The sequence below is a fragment of the Schistocerca nitens genome, chromosome 7 (genome assembly GCF_023898315.1).
Source record: "Schistocerca nitens isolate TAMUIC-IGC-003100 chromosome 7, iqSchNite1.1, whole genome shotgun sequence".
Lineage (NCBI taxonomy): Eukaryota > Metazoa > Arthropoda > Insecta > Orthoptera > Acrididae > Schistocerca > Schistocerca nitens.
This window is the reverse complement of record NC_064620.1, coordinates 1,148,116-1,174,402: the sequence shown is the minus strand read 5'-3', so window position 1 is coordinate 1,174,402 and position 26,287 is coordinate 1,148,116. Positions and strand designations below refer to the sequence as shown.

Here is a 26,287-nt window from a genome sequence, read left to right as displayed (position 1 = left end):
GGTGAAGAATTCAGGGTCCTGTTCCTTAGCATTTGTAACAGTATTGTTATCTGATGGATCACTCTGTGACATTTTACTGGTAAACTCAGGTTATATGTTCCTCCATCCTACAAACAACAAGTCTTCCATGCACTATATGACTTCGTTCACCCTAGCGTCAAAGGCATAAGATACCAGATTCAGCAGCACTTCATTTGGCCTTCCTTGAAACAAAATGTAAACCTGTGAGCAAAAACATGTATTCCCTGCCAGTGAGCAAAAATTTCAAAACATAAAACTAGTGGCTGTAGAACTTTCAGTGAAATTGACAATCGCTTCTTGTATATCCATGTTAATATAGTGAGATGATTAACTTGCTGTCAAGGCTTTATCTGTCTCTTAACTGTAGACAACAGGTTTACATGTTGACTAGAGGCAGTTCCACTTAAGGATATCTCTGCAGAAAGTGTCGCCATCACTCTCCTAGCATCATACAGTTTGGAGTCCCAAAAACAGCCACTGACAGCAGAGGATGGCAATTTGATTGTCAAATGTTCACTCACCTCGCAAAGACCCCACGTGCACAACATATCAAAACCACTGATTGCCATCAGCATAGACTGGCCAAATTCAATGGCGGCGCAACAAGATCAAGGCAACATTAAGAGCCCAATATTCAGATGACTGGGTTGGCAACTTACCATCAGTTTTAATGGGTGTTTGCGTTTATGTGATTCCAGAATATTTCGCTAACACAGCATAAGACTTACTTATGGTGACTAGGATGCCAGCTGATTTTTTGATCCTGCAGCAGTGGAATGTGACATTTCAAACTTAATTTTCAGCTCGAAGCAGCACACTGCATCACTTAAGCCAATAAATGTTCGACATCATGCTACAACATCCATCTTCACCCACCTTGATCTTATGACTTGTTCAGATGTAGGCCTATTCATAAGATATCATATACAGAGGAACCTCTCCAACCTATCTGTGATTGATCATATTTGTTACATTCATGCTCAGAAAAACACTTTGCTGTTGAAACACCTCAGATTAGATTAGATTAGATTAGATTAGATTAATACTAGTTCCATGGATCATGAATACGATATTTCGTAATGATGTGGAACGAGTCGAATATTCCAATACATGACATAATTAGGTTAATTTAACAACATACTTAAGTTAATATAACAACTTTATTTTTTGTGTGTTTTTTGTTTTTCTTTATTTTTTTATTTTTATTTTTTTTTAATATTTTTGTTTTGTTTTTTTTTTCTTTTTTCTCTTAATTTATATCTAAAAATTCCTCTATGGAGTAGAAGGAGTTGTCATTCAGAAATTCTTTTAATTTCTTCTTAAATACTTGTTGGTTATCTGTCAGACTTTTGATACTATTTGGTAAGTGACCAAAGACTTTAGTGCCAGTATAATTCACACCTTTCTGTGCCAAAGTTAGATTTAATCTTGAATAGTGAAGATCATCCTTTCTCCTAGTATTGTAGTTATGCACACTGCTATTACTTTTGAATTGGATTTGGTTGTTAATAACAAATTTCATAAGAGAGTATATATACTGAGAAGCTACTGTGAATATCCCTAGATCCTTAAATAAATGTCTGCAGGTTGATCTTGGATGGACTCCAGCTATTATTCTGATTACACGCTTTTGTGAAATAAATACTTTATTCCTCAGTGATGAATTACCCCAAAATATGATGCCATATGAAAGCAATGAGTGAAAATAGGCGTAGTAAGCTAATTTACTAAGATGTTTATCACCAAAATTTGCAATGACCCTAATTGCATAAGTAGCTGAACTCAAACGTTTCAGCAGATCATCAATGTGTTTCTTCCCATTTAATCTCTCATCAATGGACACACCTAAAAATTTGGAATATTCTACCTTAGCTATATGCTTCTGATTAAGGTCTATATTTATTAATGGCGTCATACCATTCACTGTACGGAACTGTATGTACTGTGTCTTATCAAAATTCAGTGAGAGTCCGTTTACAAGGAACCACTTAGTAATTTTCTGAAAGACAGTATTGACAATTTCAGCAGTTAATTCTTGTTTGTCAGGTGTGATTACTATACTTCTATCATCAGCAAAGAGAACTAACTTTGCCTCTTCATGAATATAGAATGGCAAGTCATTAATATATAATAAGAACAACAAAGGACCCAAGACTGATCCTTGTGGAACCCCATTCTTGATAGTTCCCCAGTTTGAGGAATGTGCTGATCTTTGCATGTTATGAGAACTACTTATTTCAACTTTCTGCACTCTTCCAGTTAGGTACGAATTAAACCATTTGTGCACTGTCCCACTCATGCCACAATACTTGAGCTTGTCTAGCAGAATTTCATGATTAACACAATCAAAAGCCTTTGAGAGATCACAAAAAATCCCAATGGGTGGTGTTCGGTTATTCAGATCATTCAAAATTTGACTGGTGAAAGCATATATGGCATTTTCTGTTGAAAAACCTTTCTGGAAACCAAACTGACATTTTGTTAGTACTTCATTTTTACTGATATGTGAAGCTACTCTTGAATACATTACTTTCTCAAAAATTTTGGATAAAGCTGTTAGAAGGGAGATTGGACGGTAATTGTTGACATCAGATCTATCCCCCTTTTTATGCAAAGGTATAACAATAGCATATTTCAGTCTATCAGGGAAAATGCCCTGTTCCAGAGAGCTATTACACAGGTGGCTGAGAATCTTACTTATCGGTTGAGAACAAGCTTCTAGTATTTTGCTGGAAATGCCATCAATTCCATGTGAGTTTTTGCTTTTAAGCAAGTTTATTATTTTCCTAATTTCAGAGGGAGAAGTGGGTGAGACTTCAATTGTATCAAATTGCATAGGTATGGCCTCTTCCATTAATAGCCTAGCATCTTCTAATGAACACCTGGATCCTACTATATCCACAACATTTAGAAAATGATTATTAAAAATATTTTCAACTTCTGACTTTTTGTTCGTAAAGTTTTCATTCAATTTGATGGTAATACTGTCTTCCTGTGCTCTTGGTTGACCTGTTTCTCTTTTAATAATATTCCAAATTGTTTTAATTTTATTATCAGAGTTGCTGATTTCAGACATGATACACATACTCCTGGATTTTTTAATAACTTTTCTTAATATAACACAGTAGTTTTTATAATGTTTGATAGTTTCTGGGTCACTACTCTTTCTTGCTGTCAGATACATTTCCCTTTTCCGGTTACAAGATATTTTTATACCCTTAGTAAGCCATGGTTTGTTACAAGGTTTCTTACGAGTATATTCAACTATTTTCTTGGGGAAGCAGTTTTCAAATGCATTTACAAAAATGTCATGAAATAAATTATATTTTAAATTGGCATCAGGTTCACGGTACACCTCATCCCAGTCTAACTGCTGTAGGCTTTCCCTGAAATTTGCAATTGTTAAATCGTTGACTGAACGTACTACTTTGGAGGACTGTTTAGTATTGCTGAATGGAGCTATGTCATATATTGTAACTAGCTGTGCACCATGATCAGAAAGACCATTCTCAACAGGCTGAGCATTTATCTATATCAACAGACAAATCAGCCTTCCTGTTGAAGATTATGGATCATCGACTAGCAACACCAACATCTCATAAACAAACAGCTCCAGTCATCAGCCAGTCCAATGAATTACACGTTCTGGTCATACAGTGCACTTATCAAAGAAATAATTCAATGCTGTCAGTGAGGAGGGAGTTATATGTGTCTACATGTGATGTACTGAAATATAAACTCTGTTTATAACATTACTACACACTGGAGTAGTTACTCTTTACATGACTGAAAAAATATATGTGCATAGCTTTGTTTTGGGGTGTAAAATAAATAGTTATCTCACCTGCAGGCGCACAATCAATGTTATTCTATGGTTTAAAATGTTGATGAAACCTTTTTATCAATAAAAGACCCTTCACATTCTAAAAGATTAGTGAAAAGGCAATAAAAGAGGCTATTTGCACTATATTTCAAATAAAGTACTATTTGGGAAATTTGCTTCCACCAAGTACTGTAAAAGTTATCTTTACATTTAGAAAATTTTAAATAATAATAACGAGCTTGCATTTACACTGAAGAGCCAAAGAAACACCTGCCTAATACTGTGTAGGGCCCTCATGAGCACGCAGAAGTGCCGCAACATGACTTGGCATGGAGTCGACTAATGTCTGAAGCAGTGCTGGAGGGAATTGACACCATGAATCTTGCAGGGCTGTCCATAAATCCGTAAGAGTACGAAGGGGTGGAGATCTCTTCTGAACAGCACGTTGCAAGGCATCCCAGATACCCTCAACAATGTTCATATCTGGGGAATTTGGTGGCCAGAAGAAGTGCTTAAACTCGGAAGTGTTTTCCTGGAGCAATTCTGGACGTGTGGGTTGTCGCATTGTCCTGCTGGAACTAACCAAGTCCATCAGAAGGCACAATGGACATGAATGGGTGCAGGTGATCAGACAGGATGCTTCCATGTGTATGTGTCACCTGTCAGAGTCATATTTAGGCGTATCAAGGGTTTCATATCACTCCAACTGCATGTGCCCCACACCATTACTGAGCCTCCACCAGCTTGAATAGTCCCCTGAAGACATGCAGGTTCCATGGATTCATGAAGTTGTCTCCATACCCATACATGTCCATCCGCTCAATACAATTTGAAACGAGACTCATTCTACCAGTCAACATGTTTCCAGTCATCAACAGTCCAATCAGTGTTGATGGGCCCAGGTGAGGCATATTGCTTTGTGTCACGCAGTCATTAAGGGTACATGAGTGGGACTTTGGCTCCAAAAGGCCGTATCGATGATGTTTCGTTGAATGGTTCGCACTCTGACACTTGTTGATGTCCCAGCATTGAAATCTGAAGCAATTTGCGGAAGGGTTGCACTTCTATCATGTTGAATGATTCTCTTCAGTGCACCGACTTTTTTAACACCACGTTAAAACTCACTTAAATCTTGATAACCTGCCATTATTGCAGCTGTAACCGATCTAACAACTCCGCCAGACTCTTGTTGTCTTACATAGGCGTTGCCGACCACAGAGCTGTATTCTGCCTGTTTACATATCTCTGTATATGAATACGTGTGCCTATACGAGTTTCTTTGGCGTTTCAGTGTATAGACTAAAGTATTAATTCAGATGGCACAAAGGAAAAGTTGGATCCAAGTGCACAGTATGTAGGATCTACACAAAACGCACACACAAAAAAACTTAAATCTTTGCAGACAGGACACAACGAGTAACAGAAATTGCCTTGCAACATGGAGGTTAGAGAGACATTCATAATTTTACACATTGTTCATGATTAGGTGCTACAAAAATTTTATGGTAGAAATTGGTTAGATGCGAGTAGGACTCATGCACTGAGGGTTCCGTCAAACTCAATTATGTTTACAGACAGTTCATACATCCTGGGAGTCGAGAATCTCTTACATTTTTGCCTATTATTGACACTGATAACGGCAAGATAACTGTCCCAGGTATTCCAAGACTCAAGAATCTTTAAATTCTAAGTTTGGGGTCGGATAACAAATAACAGAGGAGTATTTTTCGTGTTATATAATTGCAGATTAACAGTTTTCAATTTTTTCCCTTCAATTGTACTGGCAAACTTTGCTTATTGCCAAATTCCATAATTCTAAGTCAATAGGAAGTAACCTATAGGTTTTGATGAGTGAATTTGCGAGTATCGTAATATCTGACATAACTGGTCATATTTTCTGATTGCTTTGACTTAGAAGCTTATATTTATTACAGCGTCATGGGACCACAGACGTTAATAGGTGACATAAATTTCAACTTGATACATGTACCTGTACCTGAGAAAAAGGGTATTTAACCCATATAACCCTGACGTCCTTCTGGAAGGACGACATCACTCACTGTTGAAATTTTTTATTTTTGCAAATAACGCATTGTTGCAACGGACTGTGTGGCATTGTTATATGAAGTAGGCAGAGTCAGGTGCGCGCTGCGACAGTCAGTTTGATGCTGTCATTCATTGTGAGTGAGAAACTGTCTTGAAAATAGGGCCGATGTTAGCATGGACGAACTGACTGACCCTGTCATCGATGGGTATGTATATTTTCTTTCATATTGCGTCAATAATTCTGAACCTTGTCATATAATATCTTAAAGAATTAACCTATATTATTTATGGGTTCATATTACGATTGAAAGTTTTCATCAGCTGTGATTCAACAATGTTTTTAACCGTCCTTCCAGAAGGACATCAGGGTAATATGTTGTCATTTTGTATTCACAGAAAATGATGTACACTGATGGAACTTTTGGAGATGTTAGAATCAAACGTTGAGGAAATACCTAATACTGGTGTGAATGTAACATTACACCCTCCTCTAAATTCAACTGATGACGTAACAGATAAAGATTTGGGTGCTGAAGAAAATCCAAGTGTAAATAAATTACCAGCAAGTGAGCTCAATGCAACTGCACTTTGTGATTTGGCCATTTCTGCCAATGGTAATGCTGTGAATGCAACAAGGAAACAATCCGTTACCTTTGATGTTGTTCCAGGACCCTCCAGCAGTACAAAAACAGCAACAATAACAACAACAACCACAAACAAACCAGCAAGATTATTGAAGAATAAAGTTCTAAATATAACTGGAAAAGTGGTGATATAGTTAATCCAACACCTGTATGGCCTTCTAATGTTCACAGTTGCAATGAAGAAAGGGCGAACGCCGCTTTAATATTGCCAACAGTTTTTTGATAACTAAGTGCTTCAAATGATGGTCACTTACACAAATCAGTATGCAGCCAAGCGAAATAGGCTAGGTGATTGTTCAGAAGATGAGATGTTGGTGTTTATTGCAATACTTCTGCTAAGTGGATATTTCACAGTGTCACGCAGGAAGATGTACTGGCAATCAGATAAAGACAGTCACAAGGACCTCGTAACAAATGCCATGTCCAGAGATCGATTTGACTTTATCTTTTCCAATTTGCATGTATGCAACAATGACAATTTAGATAAATCAGACCGTTTTGGGAAAATCCGCCCATTACTGTGTATGCTGAATGGTAGATTCAAACAATTTGCACCTCATGTGCGGCGTCAGTCTGTCAATAAATCAATGGTTCCATATTTCGGAAGTCACGGGTGTAAAGAATTCATAAAAGGGAAACCAATCTGATGCGGATTCCAAATTTTGGTGTGGAGGCACAAGTGGTGGATATATTATTTGGCTCAAACCCTACCAAGGAGCTGGCATGTGCAGTAAGGATGATACGAAAGGTATGGGGTACGGTGTGGTAATGACTTATGTTGACCAGTTACTTCCACATGTTCCATATCGAATATACTTTGATAACCTCTTTACCAGCATTGAACTACTACATGACCTAAAAGAGAGGGGCGTGGAAGCAACAGGAACAATAAGAGGAAACAGAGTTAAGAATTGTACTCTATCATCTGTAGATAAAATGATAAAAGAAAATAGAGGATCATATGAAGTATGTTCTGACTCAGTATCCGGGATTTCTATTGTACGTTGGAATGACAACAATGTTGTTACTGTACCCACCAACTTTGACAGAGTGCAACCATTACGCTCTGTAGCAAGATTTTTCAGGAACAAAAGAAAAGGATTTGCGTGCCTCAACCTACTACACTCCTACAATACTCATATGGGAGGCATAGATCGAGCTGATCAAAATGTATCCCTATATAGATGCTCTATAAGAGGGAAAAAGTGGTATTTCCCTAACATTGCACATTTTATAGACATTGCAGAGCAAAATGCCTGAGATCTTTACAAGCACAATGAAGAACCCATAGATCATCTGACATTTCATCGCCGAATTGTCACTTCTCGAAAGTAACAAAAGAGTCACTACCAGCAGAGGACGTCCTAGTAGGAGGGCAAAACTAGATTCTAGATTTGATGGAAGAGAAGATTATGTTGCTGAATTACCAACGGACGAGATAACAAAAAAGAAGAAGCAGCTGAAATGTCGAAGTTGCCACAGAAAAACTACTACTATGTGCGTAAAATGTGACGAACCACTTCATGTTTGTTGCTTTTTGTCTTATCATACTAGTGCATAAAATGTGTATAGGTTATTTTCTTTGTTTTTTGTATTTATTGGCCGTTTTAGCCCATAATTCAAGTTTATTTATGTTTATTTGAAAGTATAAAAACCAAAACAAGTTAACTGTGCAATGTCATATACTTTAAAAACATGTTCCCTTATTGTCCTAACGCCCTTCTGGAAGGATGCCTATTTCTGAAAATACTATATAAAAATAAATACTCAAAATTGTCTTTACTTTCTTCCTTACACCCTTGAGAATGAATGTGGATAAGATATAAATCAATTTTGAAAAACAAATAATTCAGGACTATCTTGGTTAACAATCGCACAGACAGACGGACAACAAAGTGATACTATAAGTGTTCCGTTTTTACTGACTTAGGGTATGGAACCCTAAAAATGAATTGCGTGCAGCACAAAGATTTCAGTGTCAACTTTTGTTGGGCAAAAACAAGATAAATGACAATATTTTTGTTTCTAAAAAGGAATGAAAGTTTTGTTGTTCGTGAGGTATCTGAATTTGCAGTCAAAATGAACTCATATACTATGAATGCACCAAATCATATAGCTTTACAAATGCTACTTTGATACAGTACTAAGAGGTAAACTTTCATTGCTTCCTGTCACAAACGCGACGATGTTTAAATCTGCTTGATCATTCACGTCGTTTGAAAATACTTTTAAAATTCATGTAACAATTTACACTCTCATATATTTTTCATTGCAGTCAAAATGAACTCATATACTATGAATGCACCAAATCATATAGCTTTACAAATGCTACTTTGATACAGTACTAAGAGGTAAACTTTCATTGCTTCCTGTCACAAACGCAACGATGTTTAAATCTACTTGATCATTCACGTCGTTTGAAAATACTTTTAAAATTCATGTAACAATTTACACTCTCATATATTTTTCATTGTTTATCAGTTAATGTTTTTGTCACATTTTTGTACAGCAAGCAGCGCCACCAATGTATAATTTAAAACCCGTAATATCAGAGATTTTCTACATTCTTGTCTGCAATGATCGGAAAAATGCGTACCCTCCGGTTGTCTGTCTCTCACGATATGTGTCCAATACTACCCGTCGATTTCTGAATACGGTAGCAAGTCGTCGAATGAATGTTTGAGTGACACGTATGGAGATGTAATAATTATTAAATACCATACGATAGAAATATCTACTCTGTGGATTACGCCTCCATGGTTCTCATTTTTATTGAACCTCTTTGACTGCTAGAGCAGCTCGTAGTTAGTAACATCTTTGCTTGATGTGATAGCGTTGCAGAAGTGAATTATCTGCGTCAAAGAATTGTTTTGTTGTCGTTGAGGGTCTTGCATTTGTTAAGCAAGAAACGAAGTTTGATGTGATGTTACGAAATACGTTAAAGGGGTAAATCTGTGTACAAGTAGTGACAGACAAAAGCAACCAAAATGGATCAGATGTTACCAAGTCCTGGATTTAGCATACCAAGTATTGGTACTCCAATACATCATCAGGATGAGGATCAGCAGATTCTCCCTCAGGCGCAACAGCAGCAGCAGCAACAACAACAGCAGCAGCAACAGCAGCCCCCTCCTCAGCAACAACCACAGCAGCAGTTAACTTCATCATTACAAATGCCGATTTTAGCTACACCTCAGAAGTCAATGCCGGCATTTACACCTGTGGTATTTACGACTCCTCAGAGCTTAATGCAGCCACAAACCCCGGTAAGTGTAATCAAATTTTCAGATTTATTTTGTGGTCGTTCTCTTCTGAAAGCTGGACGTGTGGTACTCACCATCCGTTGTGTCTGAAGGATTTGAATTCAACAATGAAGCATGTGTATGCGCGCCATAATTAGGGCTACCATGGGAACAAACTAACCAATCGAAGCCAAGTATTTGTTTCTGTATCCCAGTAAACCCTTCATAATTTTTACGCTTTAGTTACAGGCAGGAAAGGCACGGTTACATGGTTGACACCAATTCTACATGAGTTTAGAAGTTATTGTTTATTTTGTGAACTTAATGGACAGATTTGCCCCTTTACTCCCTTCGCAGGCTATTAGAATGTGTTACCCGTTGTATTTATTTAATTTCTCATTTAGACATGGATTATCAGCAGGCTTAATTTTAACTGTCTATACGTTTCTGATGGAGAAATACTAAGTGTGATTTGATTTAGTTCTATTTTATATTTGTTGTAAAACTATGATTTATAGGCTAGTCTCTATCTTGAAAGCTCTTGCAATCTTATCGACATAATAGCTTAGTGAAAAATCGTTGAATTGGAATTTATTCATTTATTTTTCCCATACTGTAAGTGTAATCAACAAATCATTTGTAATATTAATGTCTTGATATTATCATAAGATAAAATAGAGGTAGCCTAAATAAACATTTGTAAAGTCACAAACCTGACACGTCCCTAATAGTCTACAATAATAGTGAGAAGAAGGAAAATGGGCAAATTAAATGGGCACAAAAAGCAGTTGCTACTGATTATTGGTGCTTGTTGTGAATTCACTCTTCAGCCATAATTAGTGGAAAGCGACTATACAGAAACCACATTAGGTCACCAATTTAGCTGTCATAAGCATCTGTCCCAAAGTTAAAACTTAACTCCATCAGCCATGCGGTCCATCAGTGACTTAAGTTTCAGGGGTACCTGAAGCAGACAACTCAAGAAAAAGATTCAGTACATTGAAAATGTCTGCTCAAGTTACATATTGGACCCCTTGAAATCTGGTTGTGGTACATTGCATTGCATTAATACTTGTTCCATAGTTTGCGTGCATATGACATGTTGTAATGATGTGTGTGTGTGTGTGTGTGTGTGTGTGTGTGTGTGTGTGTATGTGTGTGTGTGTGTGTGTGTGTGAGTGTCAAACTTCTCATGCTATTTGGCAAATAATCAAAGATTTTCGTGGCAGCATAATTCATTGCTTTTTGTGCCAAAATCAGATTTAACTCAGAATAGTGAAGATCATCCTTTCATGTAGTGTTGTAGCTGTGCCCTTCGCTCTTATTTTTGAATTGGGTTGGGTTATTAACAACAAATTTTGTAAGTGAATACATGTAATGCGAATGTACAATAAATATTCCTTAAACAAATATCTGTGAGGTGATCTTGGGTGGGCTCCAACTATTATTGTGATTACACACTTTTGTGCAATGAATACTTTTTCTCTTAATGATGAATTATCCCAAAATATGATGCCATATGAAAGTAGGCTAATCTACTAATATATTATCGGACATTGAGACGCTGCTGAAGAAGCTCTGCCCCCTCAGTTAAAGATGACGGGTGACAGATGCAGAAGAAGAGCAGCTGCTAGGATGTCACTGAAAAGAACTTGGGGGAAAAAAAACCTGGAGGATGAGAAAAAAGAGAAGTTCAAAAATTCCCTCCGGGCATTTGCTTCATATGATGCCGAAGGGTTTTGGACTTCTTGACAATTTCTTACATTCACCATAATTCATTTTATTTATTTTCTTGCGTTCACCTTTTATAAAAAAAATATCAAATTTATTTTCTTATGTTCACCTTTTGTGAATTAGTTTATAATTGGTGAATGTGATACGAAAAAAATATTCATATAATAGAGGGAAACATTCCACGTGGGAAAAATATATCAAAAACAAAGATGATGTGACTTACCAAACGAAAGCGCTGGCAGGTCGATAGACACACAAACATACACACAAAATTCTAGCTTTCCCAACCAACGGTTGCTTCGTCAGGAAAGAGGGAAGGAGAGGGAAAGACGAAAGGATGTGGGTTTTAAGGGAGAGGGTAAGGAGTCATTCCAATCCCGGGAGCGGAAAGACTTACCTTAGGGGGAAAAAAGGTCGGGTATACACCCGCGCGCGCACACACACACACACACACACACACACACACACACACACACACACATATCCATCCACACATATACAGACACAAGCAGACATATTCAAAGACAAAGAGTTTGGACAGAGATGTCCGTTGAGGCGGAAGTGCAGAGGCAAAGATGTTGTTGAATGACAGATGAGGTATGAGTGGCGGCAACTTGAAGTAGGTGGAGATTGAGGCCTGGTGGGTAACGGGAAGAGAGGATGTATTGAAGAGCAAGTTCCCATCTCCGGAGTTCGGATAGGTTGGTGTTAGTGGGAAGTATCCAGATAACCCGGACGGTGTAACACTGTGCCAAGAAGTGCTGGCCGTGCACCAAGGCATGTTTAGCCACAGGGTGATCCTCATTACCAACAAACACTGTCTGCCTGTGTCCATTCATGCGAATGGACAGTTTGTTGCTGGTCATTCCCACATAGAATGCGTCGCAGTGTAGGCAGGTCAGTTGGTAAATCACGTGGGTGCTTTCACACGTGGCTCTGCCTTTGATCGTTTACACCTTCCGGGTTACAGGACTGGAGTATGGTGGTGGGAGGGTGCATGGGACAGGTTTTATACCGGGGGGCGGTTACAAGGGTAGGAGCCAGAGGGTAGGGAAGGTGGTTTGGGGATTTCATAGGGATGAACTAACAGGTTACGAAGGTTAGGTGGATGGCGGAAAGACACTCTTGGTGGAGTGGGGAGGATTTCATGAAGGATGGATCTCATTTCAGGGCATAATTTGAGGAAGTCGTATCCCTGCTGGAGAGCCACATTCAGAGTCTGGTCCAGTCCCGGAAAGTATCCTGTCACAAGTGGGGCACTTTTGTGGTTCTACTGTGGGAGGTTCTGGGTTTGAGGAGATGAGGAAGTGGCTCTGGTTATTTGCTTCTGTACCAGGTCGGGAGGGTAGTTGGGGGATGCGAAAGCTGTTGTCAGGTTGTTGGTGTAATGGTTCAGAGATTCCGGATTGGAGCAGATTCGTTTGCTACGGAGACCTAGGCTGTAGGGAAGAGACTGTTTGATGTGGAATGGGTGGCGGCTGTCATAATGGAGGTACTGTTGCTTGTTGGTGGGTTTGATGTGTACGGACGTGTGAAGCTGGCCATTGGACAGATGGAGGTCAACGTCAAGGAAAGTGGCGTGGGATTTGGAGTAGGACCAGGTGAATCTGATGGAACCAAAGGAGTTGAGGTTGGAGAGGAAATTCTGGAGTTCTTCTTCACTGTGAGTACAGATCATGAAGATGTCATCAATAAATCTGTACCAAACTTTGGGTTGGCAGGCCTGGGCAACCAAGAAGGCTTCCTCTACGCGACCCATGAATAGGTTGGCGTACGAGGTTGCCATCCTGGTACCCATGGCTATTCCCTTTAATTGTTGGTATGTCTGGCCTTCAAAAGTGAAGAAGTTGTGGGTCAGAATGAAGCTGGCTAAGGTAATGAGGAAAGAGGTTTTAGGTAGGGTGGCAGGTGATCGGCGTGCAAGGAAGTGCTCCATCGCAACGAGGCCCTGGACTTGCGGAATATTTGTGTATAAGGAAGTGGCATCAATGGTTATAAGGATGGTTTCCGGGGGTAATAGATTGGGTAAGGATTCCAGGCGTTCGAGAAAGTGGTTGGTATCTTTGATGAAGGATGGGAGACTGCATGTAATGGGTTGAAGGTGTTGATCTATGTAGCCAGAGATACGTTCTGTGGGGGCTTGGTAACCAGCTACAATGGGGCGGCTGGGATGATTGGGTTTGTGAATTTTAGGAAGAAAGTAGGGGTGCAGGGTGTCGGTGGGTTCAGGAGGTTGATGGACTCAGGTGAAATGTTTAGCAGGGGGCCTAAGGTTCTGAGGATTCCTTGAAGCTCCGCCTGGACATCAGGAATGGGATTACCTTGGCAAATTTTGTATGTGGTGTTGTCTGAAAGCTGACGCAGTCCCTCAGCCACATACTCCCGACGATCAAGTACCACGGTCGTGGAACCCTTGTCCGCTGGAAGAATGACGATGGATCGGTCAGCCTTCAGACCACGGATAGCCTGGGCTTCAGCAATGGTGATGTTGGGAGTAGGATTAAGGTTTTTTAAGAAGGATTGAGAGGCAATGCTGGAAGTCAGAAATTCCTGGAAGGTTTGGAGAGGGTGATTTTGAGGAAGAGGATGTGGGTCCTGCTGTGACGGAGGACGGAACTGTTCCAGGCAGGGTTCAATTTGGATAGTGTCTTGGGGAGCTGGACCATTAGGAGTAGGATTAGGATCATTTTTCTTCGTGGCAAAGTGATATTTCCAGCAGAGAGTACGGGTGTAGGACAGTAAATCTTTGACAAGGGCTGTTTGGTTGAATCTGGGAGTGGGGCTGAAGGTGAGGCCTTTGGATAGGACAGAGGTTTCGGATTGGGATAGAGGTTTGGAGGAAAGGTTAACTACTGAATTAGGGTGTTGTGGTTCCAGATTGTGTTGATTGGAATTTTGAGGTTTTGGGGCGAGTGGAGCTGGATGTGGGAGATTGAGTAGATGGGAGAGACTGGGTCTGTGTGCAATGAGAGGAGGTTGAGGTTTGCTGGAAAGGTTGTGAAGGGTGAGTGAGTTGCCTTTCCGGAGGTGGGAAACAAGGAGATTGGATAGTTTTTTGAGGTGGAGGGTGGCATGCTGTTATAATTTGCGGTTGGCCTGTAGGAGGATGCTCTGAACAGCCGGTGTGGATGTGGGAGAGGAAAGATTGAGGACTTTTATTAAGGATAGGAGTTGACGGGTTGGCTGAGTTGATGTGTAGGTGAAGGATTAGGTGGTTGAGGGCAATGGATTGTTCAGTTTGAAACTGGTATAGGGACTAATGGAAAGAAGGGTTGCAGCCAGAGATGGGAACTTTAAGTGTGAGGCCTTTGGGGGTAATGCCAAATGTGAGACAAGCCTGAGAAAATAGAATATGGGAGAGTAATCTGGCTAGGGCGAAGGCATGTTTGCGGAGGGAATGTAAATAAAACTTAATGGGGTCGTTGTGGGGGTGTTGTGAGGGTGACATGGTATTAGAAGGTGGAAAGTGTAACATGAGGCTGAAATGAAAATGAAAATAAAAATATATGGGGAGAGATAAAGGTGAACTGGAAAGTAACTGGAGATCTGGTGTGAAAAAAGGCGAAACAGTGTTGGTTACAGCTGGCCTCTTTTGGACTTGGGTTGGTAGACAATGATGTGCACAAAGGTTAGGTGGTTGTGTTGCCGCCAAAACACGTTAAAGGACGGAGATATTCGGGAAAATTTCGAAAAAACTGCGTGTAAATGTATTAAAAGTAGTGGTTTTGTGGTGGCAGATTATGAAAATGAGGCTAACAATTGTCAGACGAAGAAGAAATGACGTTAAAACCTGAGGGAAGCGGCTAAAAATTATCAGTGATGTTGGAAAAACGGAAATGGAAATAAAGCAAAAGTTATTAGAACTAGCCGAAATGGTTGTTTAATAGGTGAACGGAATTGTTTGTGAACTAGAAACGGTGGATTTTATAGCAGCGGTAGTGTTGAAAGCGTAAAAAAAATTTTTTGTTATGGTTTGGAATTGGGTTACGTATTATTGAGTATATATAGGCGGGATAAAATTGTATGGTAGATTACGGTAAAAAGGAGAAGGTGAATACAAAGTGAAACTACTGGCAAAAACAGAAAGAGAAAATAAGATAACAGAAAAGATTTCGAAATGCAACAACGGCAATAACAAACGTAATTGTTAGGTTCAGATTAATGATAGGAATATAATAGAGGGTAACATTCCACGTCGGAAAAATATATCTAAACACAAAGATGATGTGACTTACCAAACAAAAGTGCTGGCAGGTCGATAGACACACAAACATACACACAAAATACTAGCTTTCGCAACCAGCAGTTGCTTCGTCAGGAAAGAGGGAGGGAGAGGAAAAGGCAAAAGGATGTGGATTTTAAGGGAGAGGGTAAAGAGTCATTCCAATCCCGGGAGCGGAAAGACTTACCTTAGGGGGGGGGGGGGGGGGGGGGGGGAAGGACGGGTATACACTCGCACACAGACACATATCCATCCACACATATACAGACACAAGCAGACATATTCAAAGACAAAGAGTTTGGGCAGAGATGTCAGTTGAGGCGGACGTGCAGAGGCAAAGATGTTGTTGAATGACAGATGAGGTATGAGTGGCGGCAACTTGAAGTAGGTGGAGATTGAGGCCTGGTGGGTAACGGGAAGAGAGAGGATGTATTGAAGAGCAAGTTCCCATCTCCGGAGTTCGGATAGGTTGGTGTTAGTGGGAAGTATCCAGATAACCCGGACGGAGTAACACTGTGCCAAGAAGTGCTGGCCGTGCACCAAGGCGTGTTTAGCCACAGGGTAATCCTCATTACCAACAAACACTGTCTGCCTCTGTCCATTCATGCGAATGGACAGTTTGTTGCTAGTCATTCCCACATAGAATGCGTCACAGTGTAGGCAGGTCAGTTGGTAAATCATGTGGGTGCTTTCACACGTGGCTCTGCCTTTGATCGTTTACACCTTCCGGGTTACAGGACTGGAGTAGGTGTAGGTGGGAGGGTGCATGGGACAGGTTTTACACATGGGGCGGTTACAAGGGTAGGAGCCAGAGGGTAGGGAAGGTGGTTTGGGGATTTCATAGGGATGAACTAACAGGTTACGAAGGTTAGTTGGATGGCATAAAGACACTCTTGGTGGAGTGGGGAGGATTTCATGAAGAATGGATCTCACTTCAGGGCAGGATTTGAGGAAGTCGTATCCCTGCTGGAGAGCCACATTCAGAGTCTGATCCAGTCTCGGTAAGTATCCTGTCACAAGTGGGGCACTTTTGTGGTTCTACTGTGGGAGGTTTTGGGTTTGAGGAGATGAGGAAGTGGCTCTGGTTATTTCCTTCTGTACCAGGTCGGGAGGGTAGTTGGGGGATGCGAAAGCTGATGTCAGGTTGTTGGTGTAATGGTTCAGAGATTCCGGATTGGAGCAGATTCGTTTGCCATGGAGACCTAGGCTGTAGGGAAGAGACCGTTTGATGTGGAATGGGTGGCTGCTGTCATAATGGAGGTACTGTTGCTTGTTGGTGGGTTTGATGTGGACGGACGTGTGAAGCTGGCCATTGGACAGGTGGAGGTCAACGTCAAGGAAAGTGGCATGTTATTTGGAGTAGGACCAGGTGAATCTGATGGAACCAAAGGAGTTGAGGTTGAAGAGGATATTCTAGAGTTCTTCTTCACTGTGAGTCCAGATCATGAAGATGTCATCAATAAATCTGTACCAAACTTTGAGTTGGCAGGCCTGGGTAACCAAGAAGGCTTCCTCTGCGCGACCCATGAAGAGGTTGGCGTACGAGGTTGCCATTCTGGTACCCATGGCTGTTCCCTTTAATTGTTGGTATGTCTGACCTTCGAAAGAGAAGACGTTGTGGGTCAGGATGAAGCTGGCTAAGGCAATGAGGAAAGGTTTTAGGTAGGGTGGCAGGTGATCGGCGTGAAAGGAAGTGCTCCATCGCAGCGAGGCCCTGGACGTGCGGAATATTTGTGTATAAGGAAGTGGCATCAGTGGTTACAAGGATGGTTTCCGGCGGTAACAGACTGGGTAGGGATTCCAGGCGTTCGAGAAAGTGGTTGGTGTCTTTGATGAAGGATGGGAGACTGCATGTAATGGGTCGATCAAAGGCAGAGCCACGTGTGAAAGCACCCACGTGATTTACCAACTGACTTGCATACACTGTGAAGCTTTCTATGTGGGAATGACCAGCAACAAACTGTCCATTCACATGAATGAACACAGGCAGACAGTGTTTGTTCGTAATGAGGATCACCCTGTGGCTAAACATGCCTTGGTGCACGGCCAGCACATCTTGGCACAGTGCTACACCATCCGGGTTATCTGGATACTTCCCACTAACACCAACCTGTCAGAACTCCGGAGATGGGAACTTGCCCTTCAGTATATCCTCTCTTCTCGTTATCCGCCAGGCCTCAATCTCCGCTAATTTCAATTTGCCGCCACTCATACCTCACCTGTCTTTCAACATCTTTGCCTCTACTTCCGCCTCGACTGACATCTCTGCCCAAACTCTTTGCCTTTACAAATGTCTGCTTGTGTCTGTGTATGTGCCGGTGGATGTGTGTGTGTGTGTGTGTGTGTGTGTGTGTGTGTGTGTGTGTGTGTGTGTGTGTGTGTGTGTGTGCATGCAAGTGTATACCTGACCTTTTTTCCTCCAAGGTAAGTCTTTCCGCTCCCGGGATTGGAATGACTCCTTACCTTCTCCCTTAAAACCCACATCCTTTCGTCTTTCCCTCTCCTTCCCTCTTTCCTGATGAGGCAACAGTTTGTTGCGAAAGCTTGAATTTAGTGTGTATGTTTTTGTTTATTTGTGTGTCTATCGACCTGCCAGCACTTTTGTTCAGTAAGTCACATCATCTTTGTTTTTAGATATATTTTTCCCAAGTGGAATGTTCCCTCTATTATATTTTTATCATTAATTTGAACCCAACAATTATATTTGTTATTGTCACTGTTGCATTTCGAAATCTTTCCTGTCATCTTATTTTCTCTTTCTGTTTTTGCAAGTAGGTTCACTTTGTATTCACCTTCTCCTATTTACCGAATCTACCATACTTCCAAGCCATAACCAAAAAATTTTTTTCCGCTTTCAACAATACCGTTGCTACAAAATCCACCGTTTCCAGTTCACAAACAGTTCGTTTCACCTATTAAACAGCCATTTCGGCTAGTTCTAATAACAATCGTTTTTTCGCTTTTTTTCATTTCCCTTTTTCCCACATCACTGATCTTTTTTAGCCGCTTCCCACAGGTTTTAACGTCATTATTTCTTCATCAGACAATTGTTAGCCTCATTTTCACAATCTGCCACCATTAAACCACTCCTTTTAATACATTTACACGCAGTTTTTTTGAAATTTTCCCGAATTGCTCCACCCTTGAACGTGTTTTGGCGGCAACACAACCACATAACCTTTGTGCACATTGTTGTCTACCAACCCAAGTTCACCACAGGATCAAAATAGCCCAACTATAACCAACCCTTTTTCCCCCTTTTTTCACACCAGATCTCCAGTTGCTTTCCAGTTCACCTTATCTCTTGCCATATATTTTTATTTTCATTTCAGCCTCATGTTACACTTTCCACCTTCTAATACCATGTCACCGTCACAACATCCCCTCAACGACCCCATTAAGTTTTATTTACATTCCCTCCGCAAACATGCCTTCGCCCTAGCCAGATTTCACTCCCATATTCTGTTTTCTCAGGCTTGTCTGACATTTGGCATTACGCCCAAAGGCCTCACACTTAAAGTTCCCATCTCTGGGTGCAACCCTTCTTTCCATTAGTCCCTATACCAGTTCCAAACTGAACAATCCATTGCCCTCACCCACCTAATCCTTCACCTACACATCAACTCAGCCAACCCGTCAACTCCTATCCTTAATAAAAGTCCTCAATCTTTCCTCTCCCACATCCACACCGGCTGTTCAAAGCATCCTCCTACAGGCCAATCGCAAATTAGAACATCATGCCACCCTCCACCTCAAAAAACTATCCAATCTCCTTGTTTCCCACCTCTGGAAAGGCAACTCACTCACCCTTCACAACCTTTCCAGCAAACCTCAACCTCCTCTCATTGCACACAGACCCAGTCTCTCCCATCTACTCAATCTCCCACATCCAGCTCCACTCGCCCCAAAACCTCAAAATTCCAATCAACACAATCTGGAACCACAACACCCTAATTCAGTAGTTAACCTTTCCTCCAAACCTCTCTCCCAATCCGAAACCTCTGTCCTATCCAAAGGCCTCACCTTCAGCCCCACTCCCAGATTCAACCAAACAGCCCTTGTCAAAGATTTACTGTCCTACACCCGTACTATCTGCTGGAAATATCACTTTGCCACGAAGAAAAATGATCCTAATCCTACTCCTAATGGTCCAGCTCCCCAAGACACTATCCAAATTGAACCCTGCCTGGAACAGTTCCGTCCTCCGTCACAGCGGGACCCACATCCTCTTCCTCAAAATCACCCTCTCCAAACCTTCCAGGAATTTCTGACTTTCAGCCTTGCCTCTCAATCCTTCTTAAAAAACCTCAATCCTACTCCCAACATCACCACAGCTGAAGCCCAGGCTATCCGTAATCTGAAGGCTGACCAATCCATGGTCATTCTTCCGGCGGACAAGGGTTCCACGACCGTGGTACTTTCTCGAACACCTGGAATCCCTACCCAGTCTGTTACCCTGGAAACCATCCTTTTAACCATTGATGCCACTTCCTTATACACAAATATTCCACACGTCCAGGGCCTCGCTGCGATGGAGCACTTCCTTTCACGCCGATCACCTGCCACCCTACCAAAAACCTCTTTCCTCATTACCTTAGCCAGCTTCATCCTGACCCACAACTTCTTCACTTTTGAAGGCCAGACATACCAACAATTAAAGGGAACAGCCATGGGTATCAAGATGGCCCCCTCGTACCCCAACCTATTCATGGGTCGCATAGAGGAAGCCTTCTTGGTTACCCAGGCCTGCCAACCCAAAGTTTGGTACAGATTTATTGATGACATCTTCATGATCTGGACTCACAGTGAAGAAGAACTCCAGAATTTCCTCTCCAACCTCAACTCCTTTGGTTCCATCATATTCACCTGGTCCTACTCCAAATCCCATGCCACTTTCCTTGATGTTGACCTTCACCTGTCCAATGGCCAGCTTCACACGTCCGTCCACATCAAACCTACCAACAAGCAACAGTACCTCCATTATGACAGCCGCCACCCATTCCACATCAAACGGTCCCTTCCCTACAGCCTAGGTCTTCGTGGCAAACCAATCTGCTCCAGTCCGGAATCCCTGAACCATTACACCAACAACCTGAAAACAGCGTTCGCATCCCGCAACTACCCTCCCGACCTGGTTCAGAAGCAAATAAGCAGAGCCACTTCCTCATCTCCTCAAACCCAGAACCTCCCACAGTAGAACCCCAAAAGTGCCCCACTTGTGACAGGATACTTTCCGGGACTGGATCAGACTCTGAATGTGGCTCTCCAGCAGGGATACGACTTCCTCAAATCCTGTCCTGAAATGAGATCCATCCTTCATGAAATCCTCCCCACTCCACCAAGAGTGTCTTTCCGCCATCCACCTAACCTTCGTAACCTGTTAGTTCATCCCTATGAAATCCCCAAACCACCTTCGCTACCCTCTGGCTCCTACCCTTGTAACCGCCCCCGGTGTAAAACCTGTCCCATGCACCCTCCCACCTACACCTACTCCAGTCCTGTAACCCGGAAGGTGTACACGATCAAAGGCAGAGCCACGTGTGAAAGCACCCACGTGATCTACCAACTGACCTGCCTACACTGTGAAGCTTTCTATGTGGGAATGACCAGCAACAAACTGTCCATTCGCATGAATGGACAGAGGCAGACAGTGTTTGTTGGTAATGAGGATTACCCTGTGGCTAAACATGCCTTGGTGCACGGCCAGCACTTCTTGGCACAGTGTTACACCGTCCGGGTTATCTGGATACTTCCCACTAACACCAACCTGTCAGAACTCCGGAGATGAGAACTTGCCCTTCAGTATATCCTCTCTTGTCGTTATCCGCCAGGCCTCAATCTCCGCTAATTTCAATTTGCCGCCGCTCAAACCTCACCTGTCTTTCAACAACATCTTTGCCTCTGTACTTTCACCTCAACTGACATCTCTGCCCAAACTCTTTGCCTTTACAAATGTCTGCTTGTGTCTGTGTATGTGCGGATGGATATGTGTGTGTGTGCGAGTGTATACCTGTCCTTTTCCCCCTAAGGTAAGTCTTTCCGCTCCCGGGATTGGAATGACTCCTTACCCTCTCCCTTAAAACCCACATCTTTTGCCCTTTCCCTCTCCTTCCCTCTTTCCTGATGAAGCAACTGTTTGTTGCGAAAGCTTGAATTTCGTGTGTATGTTTGCGTTTGTTTGTGTGTGTATCGACCTGCCAGCACTTAGAGGGAAACATTCCACGTGGGAAAAATATATCTAAAAACACAGATGATGTGACTTACCGAACGAAAGTGCTGGCAGGTCGATAGACACACAAACATACACATGAAATTCAAGCTTTCGCAACAAACTGTTGCCTCATCAGGAAAGAGGGAAGGAGAGGGGAAGACGAAAGGATGTGTGTTTTAAGGGAGAGGGTAAGGAGTCATTCCAATCCCGGGAGCGGAAAGACTTACCTTAGGTGGAAAAAAGGGGTATACACTCGCGCGCACACACACACATATCCATCCGCACATACACAGACACAAGCAGACATTTGTACTTTACAAATGAAATGTCTGCTTGTCTCTGTGTATGTGCGGATGGATATGTGTGTGTGTGCGTGAGTGTATACCTGTCCTTTTTTCCCCCAAGTTAAGTCTTTCCGCTCCCGGAATCGGAATGACTCCTTACCCTCTCACTTAAAACCCACATCCTTCCCTCTCCTTCCCTCTTTCCTGACGAAGCAACCGTTGGTTGCGAAAGCTAGAATTTCATGTGTATGTTTGTGTTTGTTTGTGTGTGTATCGACCTGCCAGCACTTTCGTTTGGTAAGTCACAACGTCTTTGTTTTTAGATATATTTATCCCACGTGGAATGTGTCCCTCTATTATGTCTTTGTCTTTGTCTTTCAATATGTCTGCTGGTGTCTGTATATGTGTGGATGGATATGTGTGTGTGTGCGAGTTGTATACCCGTCCGTTTTTCCCCCTAAGGTAAGTCTTTCCGCTCCCGGGATTGGAATGACTCCTTACCCTCTCCCGTAAAACCCACATCCTTTCGTCTTTCCCTCTCCTTCCCTCCTTCCTGATGAGGCAACAGTTTGTTGCGAAAGCTTGAATTTTTGTGTATGTTTGTGTTTGTTTGTGTGTCTGTCGACCTGCCAGCGCTTTCGTTTGGTAAGTCACATCATCATTGTTTTTAGATATATTTTTCCCACGTGGAATGTTTCCTTCTTATATATAAAACAGTAAGGGATTCAACTCTGAACCCTATGGGACACCATTCTTTATACCTTCCCAGTTAGAGGACTGCTGATTTTTGCAGACTATCTGTACTGTTAATTTCAATCTTCTACATTCTTCCTGTTAAATATGAATTAAACCAGTGCACTGTGCCAGTCATACCACAATATTTAAGCATATATAGAAGAATTTCATGATTCACACAGTCAAAAGCCTTCTATAGATCACAAAGTATCCCAGCTTGTGATGTTTGGTTATTCAAAGCATATATATCATTTTCTGTTGAAAAGCCTTGGCCAAACTGACATTTTGTTAGTACTTCAATTTTAGAATTTTGTGATGCTACTTTTGAATAGGCCTACATTACTTTTTCAAGATTTTTGGAGAAAGCTGTCAGGAGTGAGATTTGGTTGTAGTTGTTAACATCAGAACTATCCCAGTGTGTCTAGAAAAAATGCCCTGTTTCAGTGAACGGCTTCATATGTGGCTGAAAATCATACTTATCTGTTGGGAACAAGTTTTTAGTACTCTGTTGGTAATGCCATCAATTCCATGTGAGCTTTTACTTTTGAGTTGAATTTATTTTTTTCCTAATTTCAGTAGGTGAGAGGGGTTGACTTTCAGTTTTATCAAATCGCATAGTTATTGCCTCTTCCATATACTGCCTTGCATTTTCTAATGGGTAGCTGGATCCTATTTTCTCTACAGCACATAAAAAATTATTATTAAAAATGTTTTCTACTTCAGACTTTTTGTTAACAAGTTTTTCATTGAGTTTGATAGAAATACAGCCTTCCTGTGCTCTCGTTTGCGTGTTCCCTGTAAAAATATTCCAAATTGTTTTAATTTTATCATCAGATGTGCTAATCTCAGACATAATTCACATACTTCTGGACTTTTTAATAACTTTTCTTAATACACTCCAGTAGTTTTTATAATGTTTCGTTGTTTCTGGGTCATTACACCTTCTAGCTGTAAGATACATTTCCCTTTCCTCCTTACAAGATATTTTTATCCCTTTAGTAAGCCATGGCTTTTTAGATGATTTCTCAGGGAAACTGTTTTCAAATATACTCACAAAGGTATCATGAAATAGGTTAAATTTTAAATTAGCATCATGTTTCCTGTACACCTCATCCCAGTCTGTTACAAGCTTTTCCTAAAATTTTCAATTGTTAAATCATTAATTGAATGCACTATTTTGGTGACAGACTGATCTATAGGGCAGCCCAAGCTCTGGGTTAGGTGGAAAGTTGACAGTTTCGTTGAGAGTTGGCAAAGCCAACAAAAGCAGGAAATCTGGTTGCTGTAATAAATTGACTGGTGGCGAAGCCCAATGTTTGTGTCCACACTGTATATCTTAAGTGAGTTTTGTTTCCTATTAAGAAAACCCAGCATTAATTCACAAACTGTATACAAGCAGGGCACCAGTGAAACCAGATATTTTCCATGACATTGTGAACTGATTTGTTGTTATTGTTGCAAAGGCTGGTTTGCTGTAGTTCTCAGTGCTAGTAGGACCTGCTCAAGCTACAATTTTTACCAGTAGCTCTTCATTAGTTTCCAACTTGCCCATCCAATCATCAATGTTCTTTTTTAGTAGGCCTATCTCATTCCCAAAGATTCTATTGTTTTTTTGTCTTAACTGTTTATTGTCCGTGATTCACTTCCATACAAGGCAACACTCCGGGAAAAAACCTTTGCATAGGACTTCCTAGCATTTCAATTAATACTCTTCTCTTTTTCAGAAATACATGGCATGTTGTTGCCAGCCTGCATTTTGTGTCCCCTCAACTTAGGCTATTGTTGATGATTTTGCTACTCAAATAGCAAAAATTATCTATTACTTTAGTGTATTGTTTGTTAATCTAACTCCCTCACAATCACATGGTTCAATTCACTTATAGTCCATTACCTGCATTTTACTTTTTTTAGATATTAAACTTGGAAGATCATTTCAAGACACTATCCATTCCTTTCACCAACTCTTCTGAGTCCTTTGCCATTGTTGACAAAATTACACCTTCATAAGCAAACCTTAAAGTTGAAATACATTGTAGAAACTTCTGGTAGAATGAAAATAAGTTAGCTGTAAAAGAAGGAACTCACCACATTATAGAAGTGTTGAGCCATTGACAGTCACACAAAATGCTAAGCATGTGTGTGTGTGTGTGTGTGCGCGCACGCGTGTGTGTGTGTGTTTGGGCACGCGTGTGTGTAGGGTTGGTGAGTGTGTGAAAAGTGGCTGACGGCTTGGAGAAAGGCAGCAGGTGTAATAAGAATGCGGGAGGGAGACACAGCAGATGTAAGGATAGAAATGAGATACACAGGCACTGGAGTAAGTGCACATTGACAATAATGTGGGTGAGCGGACTGGGAAGGTGTGACAGAACAGAGGAAGGGGAGACAGTTACATAGAGTGCATGGGTGCAGTGAGTTGGTGTTGATTGAAGGTAGGAGGATTAAGAGAATGAAGGATGTGTGTTGTAAGGATAACTCCCATCCATGAAGTTCAGAAAAGCTGCTGCTGGGGTAAAGGATGCAGATGGCTCGGATTGTGAAGCAGCTATTGAAATCAAGCATGTTACACTAAGCAGTTAATTCTTCTATTGGGTGGTCAACTCCGCCCTTGGCTACAGTTTGGCAGTGACCACTCATTGGCTGGTGAGCAAACTGTTGCAAAGTGCTGTACAGATATTGCAGCAGAGCTGAGAGGCTACACTACATGCAATGAATTGGAAGTGTTGATAGACAAGCGCAGGAATTCTTTCAGTGGCAGCACTCATATTAAAGATATGAACCATTTTCTTCCCTGACTCCCCACCCCAGTACCTTCTGGATTTCAGTGCATTACTCTTGACACCACCTCCTTATACACGAACATCACACGTGTCCACGGCCTTGCTGCTATTGAACCCTAACTCTCCCAATGTCCCTCTGACTCCAAACGGCCAACCTCACTTGTACATCCAACTATTTACATCCTCACACACAGCTTCTCCTCCTCTGAGGGGAGGATATACAAGCTGTAGTGGACTGTTAAGGCAGCCAGTCCACAGTGAAGTAGCCGAAAGGGCACGCGTCAACTCACGCCGTCTGGCGTTAAGTCTGGAACAGGATTCGTAATGAATGTGATAAAGAAAAGAACGTAGCTACTAGAACACTTAACTTTTATATTGTCCTTTGGTATACAGCATTCTGGATGATACAAGTGAGACTCTATCTTGAGGTACATGCAACGTTACAAATGGTTAATGGCGCCTTGCTAGGTCGTAGCCATTAACTTAGCTGAAGGCTATTCTAACTGTCTCTCGGCAAATGAGAGAAAGGCTTCGTCAGTGTAGTCGCT

The 26,287-nt window shown here is 41.5% G+C and overlaps 1 protein-coding gene across 1 annotated transcript in view; it reads left to right on the top strand.

The window, feature by feature from the left end:
- Positions 1–9,371: 9,371 nt before the first annotated feature.
- LOC126194723 (TATA-box-binding protein) overlaps positions 9,372–26,287 on the top strand; it is a 67,778-nt gene continuing 50,862 nt past the window's right edge. The window contains exon 1 of the mRNA XM_049932972.1: positions 9,372–9,800. Coding sequence (XP_049788929.1) covers positions 9,522–9,800 — 279 coding nt within the window. The 5' untranslated portion in view covers positions 9,372–9,521. The remainder of the gene's footprint in view (positions 9,801–26,287) is intronic.